At 49.9% G+C, this 12,016-nt stretch overlaps 1 protein-coding gene across 2 annotated transcripts in view; it reads left to right on the top strand.

Moving 5' to 3' along the window:
• The window catches only part of HTRA3 (HtrA serine peptidase 3), a 33,109-nt gene that overhangs the window by 4,179 nt on the left and 16,914 nt on the right, over nt 1-12,016 (top strand). For both annotated transcript variants that reach the window (XM_060279055.1, XM_035113591.2), the window contains exons 2-3: nt 2,312-2,411; nt 5,104-5,326. In XM_060279055.1, coding sequence (XP_060135038.1) covers nt 2,312-2,411; nt 5,104-5,326 — 323 coding nt within the window. The remainder of the gene's footprint in view (nt 1-2,311; nt 2,412-5,103; nt 5,327-12,016) is intronic.

The following is a 12,016-nucleotide window of genomic DNA, read 5'->3' as shown; positions in this document are numbered from 1 at the left end:
CTTTCAATGGGAAAGTTCGCTTCAGTTTATGAACACTTCAGTTTATGAACAGACTTCCGGAACCAATTGTGTTCATAAACCGAGGTAAAAAGGTAAAGGGTAAAGGGGCCCCTGACCATCAGGTCCAGTCGTGTCCGACTCTGGGGTTGCGGCGCTCATCTCGTTCTATAGGCCGAGGGAGCCAGCGTTTGTCCGCAGACAGCTTCCGGGTCTTGTGGCCAGCATGACAAAGCTGCTTCTGGCGAATCAGAGCAGCGCACGGAAACGCCGTTTACCTTCCCGCCGGAGCGGTCCCTATTTATCTACTTGCACTTTCGAACTGCTATGTGGGCAGGAGCTGGGACCGAGCAACGGGAGCTCACCCCGTTGCAGGGATTCGAACCACCGACCTTCTGATCAGCAAGCCCTAGACTCTGTGGTTTAACCCAAAGGTACCACTGTATATATATATAAATTGCCCACCCACACAGGTAAACAAATATGCTCACAGTGGACCTTGCAACACTTTTATTGTTATCATCATTATTAAATAAATTTATATACTGCCTTTCAACCCAAGATCAGAGGGTGGTTTACAGCATAAGACTCCAAAATGAAAACACAAAATACATACCATAATAAGGCTACAATAGGAACAACAACAACAAGAAAGAAACACTACCCCACACACATGTAAAAGGACAACAACAACAACAACAAAACACTACCCCACACACATGTAAAAGGACATAGAATCAGCCAAAGGCTTGGGTGAAGAGGATTGTTTTTGCCTGGTGCCTAAAGATATGTAGTGAAAGTGCCAGACCCAGACGAGCCTCCCTGGGGAGAGCATTTCACAAACAGGGAGCCACTGCAGAAAAGGCCCTTTTTCGTGTTGCCACTCTCTGGGCCACATGTGTTGGAGGCACATGAAGAAGGGCCTCAAATGATTACCGCCAGGTCTGGGTCAGTTCATATGGGGAGAGGTGGTCCTTTGTGCAAGTCTGGTATAATGGAAAACTTGTATTTCAAAAATGGAAAAGAATTGGCTGTGCACAGTTAAACAAATATGCCCACAATTGACCTCAGGTTTCCAGAAGTTATGGTGGGTGGGGAAATACCAATTGAGGGGAGAGGACAACGCCACATGGTGCAAATAAATGCAGCTCATCTCACCAGTGAGGACAGAAAGGCTTAAGCAATTGAATGCTCATGCGTGCACAAAAGCACACCCGGGAAAATCTAATTTGTGTGGGTCACATGCACTTTAAACCTCTGGTGTGCCTGGCAGGGTGTAGAAGTATGAATGGTGGCTGAATGTATAAAAGGCCTTTTTTGATTGTTTAATGAGGAGTAACTTCGATGGAGGATTTGGAATCACAATAAATATGCATAGAAAGGAAATGGGTGTTGGGAAATTAAAAGGTGATGGGAAAACACACATAGCAGCTTGAAATATATACTTACTGAGAGCCAAAGCCCAAAGCATGGAGCAGCATATACTTATTAATAAATAAGAAATTTAAACGTTAATATAAATTCTAAAATCCAGCTTCTAAAATCGAACTTGCGCTGTAAGTTATAAAGTTGACCTCTGGCAAGTAAAGAAAACTTTTTGAAATGTTGACAATGGAATTTGTCCATCCCCTTCAGAATCTGCTTCCTTCATTTATTTTCTTTGAAGATATTTTTTTAAAAAGCAAGTTTCAGCACAACAGGTTCAGCATGGAATAAAAGAATAATTTTGACTCATGTCTCAGGAAATGAGATGTTAAACTGTTAAAAAGAAGAACCACTAGTCCAGAATAAATAATATTTTTAAAAAAGTTTAAAACCTCTTCCTAATGTTGGAGTATTTGATGTGCTCTTGTAGAGAAGCAAAACAAAAACATAACATTTTAAAAGAAAATAATATTCCTCCCCCACCAAGTACTTCTGGAAACTTATTTATTTCTAATTACAATTTTTACATTTCCTGTAATGATGATGTACTCATGCAGAATGACAAACAAACAAAATACAGGGACAATTTTTGTTTCTCTGGGAAACTAACCAAACAGCTTCCAGGGGGAAAAGGCCTTTAGATTTATGTTGTTTTTTCACACCTTAAATTAAAAATTATTATTTGCTCGATTCTGAAGAGCTGAGACAAAATTAAATACAGGACGTGGCCATTTTGATGGCTGACCGTCCACATGCTCATCACCACGGATCTGGAAGTGGCCCAAAAATGGGACAGGGGCGTAACACATTCATATTATGTAGAAATAAGCAAAATCCCTATTGATTTCTAGTTTCTTAATAACACTTCCTTTTATCTTTGCTAGTATAGATCATCAACAGCCAAACAGCCCAAGGTATAAGTTTAACTTCATTGCAGATGTGGTGGAGAAGATTGCACCAGCAGTTGTACATATAGAACTTTTCTTAAGGTAAGCTGCTGGCATTTATGATTAAAAGTAAAAATGCTGTGCAAGTACATACCTCGTTTTGATGGCAAGAGGAAAGCGCAACACTACTTTGCCACCATTGGGGATTTGACTCCTGGTGGCTGGGGGCAGGGCATGGGCGTAGGCAGGGGGGGCAGGAGGGGGCAATTGCCCCCCTAGAAGCAGGGCCGCTGGCCAGCCTGCCCCGCTGCCCGCCCGGTGGCGTCTCCCTTCTCCCTGGCTGGCTGTGGGGCGGGCGGAGGGAAAGCCAGGCAACCGCTTTACGCGGCTCTGGGGCTTTCCCTCTACCTGCCCCAGCGATTGCAGAGGGGGAGGAGGGGATTGGAGCAGCCCGATTTCGGGCTGATCCTGGCTCCCCCTCGCCCCTGCCGATCGCGGAGGGGGAGGAGGGAGTCGGAGCAGCCCGATTTCGGGCTGATCCTGGCTCCCCTCGCCCCTGCCGATCGCGGAGGGGGAGGAGGGAGTCAGAGCAGCCCGATTTCGGGCTGATCCTGGCGCCCCCTCGCCCCTGCCGATCGCGGAGGGGGAGGAGGGAGTCGGAGCAGCCCGATTTCGGGCTGATCCTGGCCCCCCTCGCCCCTGCCGATCGCTGAGGGGGAGGAGGGAGTCGGAGCAGCCCGATTTCGGGCTGATCCTGGCGCCCCCTCGCCCCTGCCGATCGCGGAGGGGGAGGAGGGAGTCGGAGCAGCCCGATTTCGGGCTGATCCTGGCGCCCCCTCGCCCCTGCCGTTCAAGGAGGGGGAGGAGGGAGTCGGAGCAGCCCGATTTCGGGCTGCTCCGATCCCCTCCTCCCCCTCCGCGATCGCTGGGGCGGGAGGAGGGAAAGCTGGCAAGGGAGAAGGGAGCTTTCCTTGCCCCACTGTGGCCCCTCTCCCCGCCCCTTGGCCCCGCCCCTTGCCCCCCCTGAATTTCATCCTGGCTACGCCCCTGGGGCAGGGGCGGGTTTATGGTAGATTTCCTAGATTTCTTTTGATTTCCTTCTCTAGCTTGTGCTCATTCAACCGTTCTGTTGAGGTGGATTTTGAACATGTCCAGGATGTCCGATTTAGAGCAGAATACTGTTGGCAACACACACAAAAATTGCACTGCATGCTCAGGCCTGGCTAGCCAATTGGATGGAGCTGGAGGCAGCAGAATTGACCTGTGCAGAACCAAGGAGTGGATGAAGAAACATGGGTTTTCTGGAGAAGGTTCCAAAATAAAATATGTATACAATGTGCACAAGTACGGACTCGCAGGTGACAAACAGAACAATGAAAGTCTGGATTTTACCAGCAAGGGTGGATGGCCCTAAAACTTTAGTTTCCATAGATTTCCATAGAAAATCTTTCCAGTATTGGGTGGTTACTGTTTTGGTGCATTTAATCACCCACCATCTGTTTGTAGTGCCCATTAGATCAACTCACTTGTGGCGACTTTAGCTCTGCCTCTTGTACCTCAGGAAACCTGATGGCAGAGGAAATGGGGGGTGTTCACTTTACTCACTGTTACCTGAGGGTGAATTTACAAAATGGAGAATAGCAGAAAAACGTCTCATTTTAAAAGGTGGATGCCAGAGCACTGATATTTTTGTAGAGAAGATTCAAAATCTAGCTCAGTTTCCTCAGGTAGGAGCTGCCACTTGATATACCGTAATTGGTATTAAAATTCATTACACTAAGTGAGCCTAAGGCACAAGAGCAACCCTGGCAATTTTATCAGCAGAGGTTTTCAACCTTTTTGAGTCCACAGCCTCCTCTCCTTGGGAATCTTCCAGGCAGCCATTTTGTTTCTGCAGTACTCATGAATTCATCTTAAGTTGCAGGGCCAAACAGCACAACATGACACAGGAGTTCTGGGACTGAATCACCCAATTTCTTTTTATTTTCCTGAAAGTGGGCAGATGATCCCATAGTGTTGAGGGTCGTTTAACTCATTTCCCCTCCAAACCAGTTCTCCAGTGCAAATCACTCAACACCCCCCCCCCCAAATGTCGCCGTCAGCCATGGAGGAAAAAAAACAAGCATTTGCTCATTGTACTTGCATGTTTTCTTCTCAGTAGCTAATACCAACCAGAGATGGTACAGGGGGAGGAACTCAACTCCCAGACTTTATCCTCAGTTCAAATTAGGAACCCCTTGAAGGTGTTTTTACAAAAGTAAAAGGGCATTGTAAGATCTTCATTTGTTTGAAACCATATCCCACCTTTTAAGATAAAGTGGATGGTAAAACAAACATTAAAACACACACACACACACCCAATATAATACATAATAAAACAGGATCAGGTAAAACCACCGATCTCCCACATCATATGTAGTTTCGCCTTGGGATACGAGAAGAAAAAGGAATTGGGAATTAACCTGATTATGGCTGACTTTTGTTTGGACATATAAGCTGTAGCTGCTGTTGCAGGCGGATGCTTAAAGATGGGTTGCTCCTGAAGGCTGTCTGGCGAAGGACCATCACTAGTACTGTATAGTGTCTGAATGCTTGTTGTGGGGCATGTGCTGTGATTTCTACAGCATTTTATGGGTCGCTTATGTTATTACCTTTTAGCAGCTCTGTAATCCTAGCCATTTCTGTGGAGAAGAGGCACTGCCCTCTACAGTATTTGTTTCTGGGAAAAGGGTGCAGATCACTGCTTATTTTTTCTTGGTGAGGTTCATTGATTAAGAGGTGACATTTTTTTCAGGCATCCTCTGTTTGGCCGGAATGTTCCTCTTTCCAGTGGATCTGGGTTTATTGTGTCAGATGCAGGTTTAATTGTAACCAACGCCCATGTGGTGTCAAGCAGCTCCACAGTCACCGGGCGACAACGATTGAAAATCCAGCTGCAGAATGGAGATACATACGATGCAACAATCAAAGACATTGATAAGAAATCTGATATAGCGACAATAAAGATTAATCCATGGGTAAGGAGGGGAAAGGAAGTGTGCTCAATATTTGATGAATGCTCTTTGCATTGAAACCTGAGGCTGCTTACACTCCATAGTTGCCTTTAGACCAGGCATCCCCAGACTTTGGCCCTCCAGATGTTTTGGACTACAATCCCATCTTCCCCGACCACTGGTCCTGTTAGCTAGGGATCATGGGAGTTGTAGGCCAAAACATCTGGAGGGCCGCAATTCGGGGATGCCTGCTTTAGACTCTCACTGTTTTATGGCAAGGATTCAGTCACATACCTGAAATTACAGTTTTCACGAATAAAGTGCATTAAAGTACTCTGGTGCAACAAATCCACTTTTAAAAAATACCCACACTTTTTGTTAGGAAGGAGAGTGATGGGGAAAGGCAGCAAAAGTGTGAGATAACAGTTCGAGGACAGCAAACGAATCAGAATAGATGCTCAGGAAAGAGCTGCGTTTGTGTCTCTTGTAACAACTAGTTTTTCCCTAAGAAGGTAGTGATTTTAGCAGGGTTAAAGTGGATTGGGGCAGGGGGTGCTTCTCCTCTTGGATCTTATCTTAATAGGCATCAAATGCATCACAAGTGAAACATTCCACAAATGGAAATTTCTTACATTTTGCCAAGTTTCTTTCAAGCGATTTAGATTGAGAACAGATTTGTAGATGAACGTGCACTCCGAAACGCCTAAAACATAAATCATAGATGGTGCGATGACTGTATTTCCTGACAAGATGTTGGAAGCAAGAGGAAAAGGGAAACCCTGGTTGATTTCTGAACTCCAGTTCTTTCATAGTTCTTTCATAGTTTCTTTCAGTTCATTATAGTTTCCAGTTCTTTCATAGTTTCTTTCAGTTCATTATGAAAGACACAAAGAAATAAAGTTTAAATTCATGATAGATTTACCAACACCACCCGCAATTACTTCATGAAGCAGCTTGGAAAAAGCTGAGAAACTCCCTTTACTTCAAAAGATACTGGTAAATAGCATAAATTATTCCAAACCAGTTGGAATTAATTCCCATCCCATCCCTGATTGGGAGTACAATGGCATCTGCTCACCCCGCCCATAAGCCTCTGTTTAGATGTCAGGAGCACTGCAAACAATATTCCCCAACAGTCTTTGGGATTGACAGAGCAGTGCTGGGAGGAGTACAGGTGGGGTGGGGAAGGAGGGAGGGAGGTTTCTCCCCACCTTCATGGTGGGTAAGAGAGTGCAATTGAGTTCTTCCCTGGCTTGATTGCCAGTAAAAACTGAGCCATGGGGAAATTGGGGTGGGGTGGGGGTTGTAATGGTCATCTTGTATGTGAGGGGAGCAGCCACAATTCATAACATGAACCTGGGAGTTACTATTTTCAGTGGCATCTCTAGTTTAAAGTTGAGAATTGGACTGAAAACCGAATGTTGGTGTCCTGGTGGTCTTTATGCAATTTTCTACATTTTGCTAACATTTCTGCACCGATACATCCCCAGATCTTGGAGTGTTCAAGGTGGGCATAAGGTCAAGTTCCAAAAGCAACAGTTGCTGGGAAAGGAGATAGAGCTGGGGCCTGGTGGTTCCTGAGGCCCTGGTCCTTGGGGTCAGTTTACAGAGTTGTCAGTCAGGTGTCAGGACTAGTTCTGCGGCCTTGAAAAGCAAAGCTTGTGGCAGTCACACACAGGGTGGATAAAAATCAATGATTTTTAAAAAAAAATAAAAAAAATCGGATTTTTTTGATTTAAATCGGATTTTTTTGATTTAAATCGGATTTTTTTGATTTAAATCGATTTTTTTGATTTAAATCGGATTTTTTAAAATAAAATGCTTTTTGAGGAAAATATATTACCATCCAAAGGTTATTCCATCATGAAATAAAGATTAGTTTTTTAATTATGTAGAATAAGGTTGTATATGTGTGAGGGGCAAGGGATATCGCGAAGCCCCTCCCCTCCTGAGTTCCAGCCCAGCCCCGAGCGAGGCTGAAAAGAGGGAAAGCTCCAGCTCAAGTGGGGAAACAGGAAGTGGTGTCCAAGGCTCTGGCAGGGTAGAAGAGCCATCGTCCCAGGTGGGACAGGAAGGGGGAAGGAAGGGGGGCAGGCCAGTCCCCCCAACTCCGGAACTTCGCAGAAAGCGTCGGGGGAAGAGGATGGGTCTCCCCAAGTTGTTATGCTGGCGCAAGACGCGCCAAAAGCCACTTGGAGGTTCTGATTCAAGCTGAACAGATGTGTCTTTGTAAATAGCACTGCCATTAGCACTGTAAATACTCAGCACCAATAAAAGATAAAATGCAGAGCTGTGTAGAGTCGTTACTCTGAAGTAGCCTTCTCCAGCCACCGTGACAGCAACCTCCAAGTCTTTCTGGCTACTTTGGAGCGGCCGCGATGAGTGCGCAAGACGCTGAGCAGTGGAGGCTGGAGGCCGAAGCCGCAGCACAGGAATTACAGAAATTACAGAACCTGACAGCGCAGGCACACCAGCAATTACTTGCCGCTCAGGAGGAAGCGCGAGGAACGCGGGAGGAGCTGAACAAGCTGGCAGAGCAGGTGAGAGCGAAAGATGAAACTGAGAAGCAACTAAGGGTGATGGTGGTGGAGTTACAGAAAAAGCTGGATGAGGAAAAAGCTGCGAGAGGTGGGGGGGTGCCCCAGCCCCAGCTAGTCCAAGTGAGGAGGGGACAGACCCTAGTCACCAAGTTTAGCGGCGACCCGAGAGAGTACTTAGGCTTTGAGACAGAAATAAATTATGCGCTGGAACTGCATGCGGCAGAATTCCCAGATGACGCGCACAGAGTCTCCTTTATCATAGAACATTTGACGGGGGCCGCCAGAGAATGGGTCAGACCGCTCATCGCGCAAAAAAATGATTGCATGAAGAACGCAAAACTGTTCTTAGAAGCTTTAAAAATAATGTATGCGAGTGACTCTGAAATGGAAGCCACAAAAGAAGAGCTTCATAACTTAACACAAGGAAAATCGACAGTTCGGGACTACTGGGCGAGGTTCACCATGCTAGTGCACAAACTGGGGTGGGATCTGCACAGTGAGCAAGTGAAATCAGCCTTCGACCTGGGGTTGCACTCAGACGTTAAGGATGAGCTGGCGAGAGGTCCTAAACCACGGACTATGGATGAGTTAAGCAAAGCGGCGCTAGCGGTGGGGGTGAGACAGGAATCCAGATGGAATGACAAACAAACGATGCGCGCAGCAAAACCTTGGTTCCCACGCTCCCAGGACAGACCTCATCACCAAACCCCACCCCAGGGCCCACCCCTAGTCCCGCCCAGACCAAGCTCAGAGCCGGAACCGATGGAGATCGGAGGAGCGCGCGCGGGGGCTTTTCAAACCCCGGCGGCGCCAAGACGCAAGGAGGGAAGAGGCGGGAATTGCTTTCTCTGCAACTCCCCCCAGCATCGCGTCAGAGACTGCCCACACCGCAGGGAGTGGCAAGGAAAGGCAGGAACGGTTGTGCCCTCCCCCACTGACGTAGCACCACAGCAGGGAAACGAGACAGCCTGGCTGCAGGAGACAAGGGGCAGCAGCCAGGCGCAATCGGCAAACAACAGCCCCAGCCCACCCACCCGCACAGCGAGGAGCAGCGCCAGCCCACCCCCCCCCCCCAGAGCAGGGGTGGTTCTAGAAGTGACGCTAACGCTCCCAAATGGCTATTCCCTGACGGTCCTCGCGTTAATCGATTCGGGGGCGTCAGCGAACTTCTTCTCGAGAAACTTTGCAGAAGCACACCAGATCCAACTTCTGCAGCTGGATTTCCCCCTGCACGTCTCCACCATAGACGGCAGGGAGTTGCTGGGAGGGGCCATCACCCACCAGACCCCCCCCCCCATGAGAATGACGGTGGGGCGACACTCAGAGACACTGGCATGCAACGTCACCACCATCTCAGACCCCCCCCCCCCATCGTCTTGGGCATGAGCTGGCTGGCGCGCCATGACCCCTCCATCAGTTGGCACCAGAGATGCATCACGTTTGGATCGGACTTTTGTCTAGAACATTGCATGCAGCGCCAACCAGGGGAGGGGCCTCCCATAGCCACGGTGGCCACCATGCACGTCAAGGGGGGGAGGCAATACCCAAACCGTACTGGGACCTGCAGGAGGTCTTCAGCGAAGCGGAGTCCGACCACCTACCCCCCCACAGGTCCTTTGACTGTCAGATCAACCTGGTGCCAGGGGCCACGCTACCCCCCGCCAAGCTGTACTCCATGTCAGATCAGGAACTGGAGGATCTGCGGGAGTTCATCGACAAGAACCTCAAGAGGGGGTTCATCAGAGAAAGCAAGGCAGCAGGGGGCGGCCCGGTCTTCTGGGTGGACAAGAAAGACACGCAACAGCGCCGCCTGGTGGTGGATTTTAGACGGCTCAATAGCATGACGGAACCGGTGGCTTTCCCAATGCCCAGAGTGGATGATCTGCTGACAGCGGCACGCAGGGGCAAGATCTTCACCAAGCTCGACCTGAGGGGGGCGTACAACTTGATCAGGATCCGGGAAGGCGATGAGTGGAAGACCACGATGTTCACGCCTCTGGGCTCTTTTGAATATCTGGTGATGCCCTTCGGTTTGCAAGGAGGCTCAGCATGCTTCCAGGCCTTCATGCACCACGTCCTGGGGTCCCTCCTCTTCAAGAACTGCTTGGTATTCCTAGATGACATCATTATATACTCCAATGACCCCGAGCAGCATGTGAAGGATGTCAGGGAGGTGTTGCAGCGCCTGAAGGAGAACCACCTGTATGTGAAGCTAGAGAAGTGCAAGTTTCACACCAGGGAAGTGGACTTCCTGGGCTACAAGCTGTCAGACAAGGGGCTAGCGATGGACAAGGACAAGGTGCAGGCCATCCTGGACTGGCACAGCCCCAGAACGCGCAAAGATGCCCAACGCCTACTAGGCTTCGCCAACTTCTACAGGAAGTTCATCAAGAACTTCTCACGTGTAACGGCTCCCATCACGGACTGCCTGAGAGGCAAGCAGAAGTTCAGATGGACACCAGAGGCGCAAGCAGCGTTCGAAAGCCTCAAGAGGGTGTTCGCCTCAGACCAGAACTTGTTCCACGTGGTGCAGGATGCGCCCCTGCGCGTGGAGACAGATGCTTCAGACAGAGCTGTGGGCACCATTTTGCTGCAACTGGACGCCAACAGAGAGTGGAGACCCTGTGCCTTCTTCTCCAGAAAGCTGACCCAGCCGGAGCGCAACTACACGGTGTTTGATAAGGAGCTTCTCGCGATCCACTCTGCGTTCCAGCACTGGAGACACTTCCTGGTGGGCGCCAAGCACCCCATTCAGGTGTGCACGGACCACAAGAACCTGGAGTTCTGGAGAACGGCCAGGGTGCTCAACCAGCGGCAGATACGGTGGGCAGAGTTCTTCTCGCACTTCAACTTCTCCATCCACTACATACCGGGGGAACAGAATGTCAGGGCGGATGCCCTATCCCGCAAGCCAGAGTACATGGAGGAGGAGTTGCCACCAGCACCCAGGCACATTTTCCCCCCGTCAGCATGGTCCTGCGGAGCAGCAGTGGTGAGCGAGGCAGAACTCACAGCACTGACGGCAGCAGATGAGTTTGCCACCCGCATCTTCAGAGAGCTGCGAGGGGGGAGGGAGCAGGCAAAAGACTTTGAGGAAAGGAGGGGGTTGCTTTTTTACAGGGGAGCCCTGTACCTGCCCACCAACCAGCTCAGAGGTAAGGTCCTCAAGCAGATGCACGACAACCCGACGGCGGGTCATTTTGGAAGGGACAAAACCACTCACCTAGTCATGAGACACTTCTGGTGGCCAGGGGTGCGGGAAGATGTTCGGGACTATGTAAGGGGCTGTGACATATGCCAGCGAGCAAAGGTGGTCAGAGCACCACCAGCAGGGTTGCTGGAGCCATTAGCCACACCGCACAGGCCGTGGGAAGTAGTGTCCATGGACTTCATCACAGACCTGCCGTCATCCAGGGGCAAGACCGCAGTGTTGGTGGTGGTGGACCTCATGTCCAAAATGTGCCATTTTATACCGTGTGCCAGGGCGGTCTCTGCAGAAGAGACAGCCAAACTGTTTGTTGACCACGTATTCAGACTGCATGGATTACCTTTAAGAGTTATCTCGGATCGAGGCCGCCAATTTGTTTCCAGGTTCTGGCGGCGGCTCATGAACCTCCTGCAGGTGGAGGTCAGCTTGTCGACGGCTCGGCACCCGCAGACCAATGGACAGGCGGAGGGGGTCAACGCCATTCTGCAGCAGTACCTGAGGTGCTACGTCAGCCAGCGGCAAACGGACTGGGTGGATCGCCTGCCACTGGCAGAATTTGCCTACAACAATGCGGTGCACCTCTCCACAGGGGTGTCGCCATTTAAGGCCAACTATGGGCGCGACCTCAGATCTTTCCCGGAGAGGGAGGGGGAGGAGGAGGAGGAGGGCCCACAGGCAGAGGATTGGGCAGAGGAACTGGAGACGGTGCACCAGCAGCTCAGAGAACACTTGGAGAGGGCCAAAGAAGCGTACAAGAAGGGGGCAGATCGCCACAGGCGACCGGGGGAGGTCATCAGGGTGGGGGACAAGGTTTGGTTGTCCTCGGAGGGCCTTCTCACCAGAGGGAGGTGCAAGAAGCTGGCACCCAGAAGGTTGGGCCCCTTCACGGTCACGCAGCAGGTAAACCCGGTGGCATACAGGCTGGCACTGCCAGAGGACATGAGGGTGCACCCAGTGTTTCATAGA

Source organism: Zootoca vivipara, chromosome 9, assembly GCF_963506605.1.
Source record: "Zootoca vivipara chromosome 9, rZooViv1.1, whole genome shotgun sequence".
Classification (NCBI taxonomy): Eukaryota; Metazoa; Chordata; class Lepidosauria; order Squamata; family Lacertidae; genus Zootoca; species Zootoca vivipara.
Note: the sequence above shows the minus strand (reverse complement) of the source record. Positions and strands in the feature narration are given on the sequence as shown.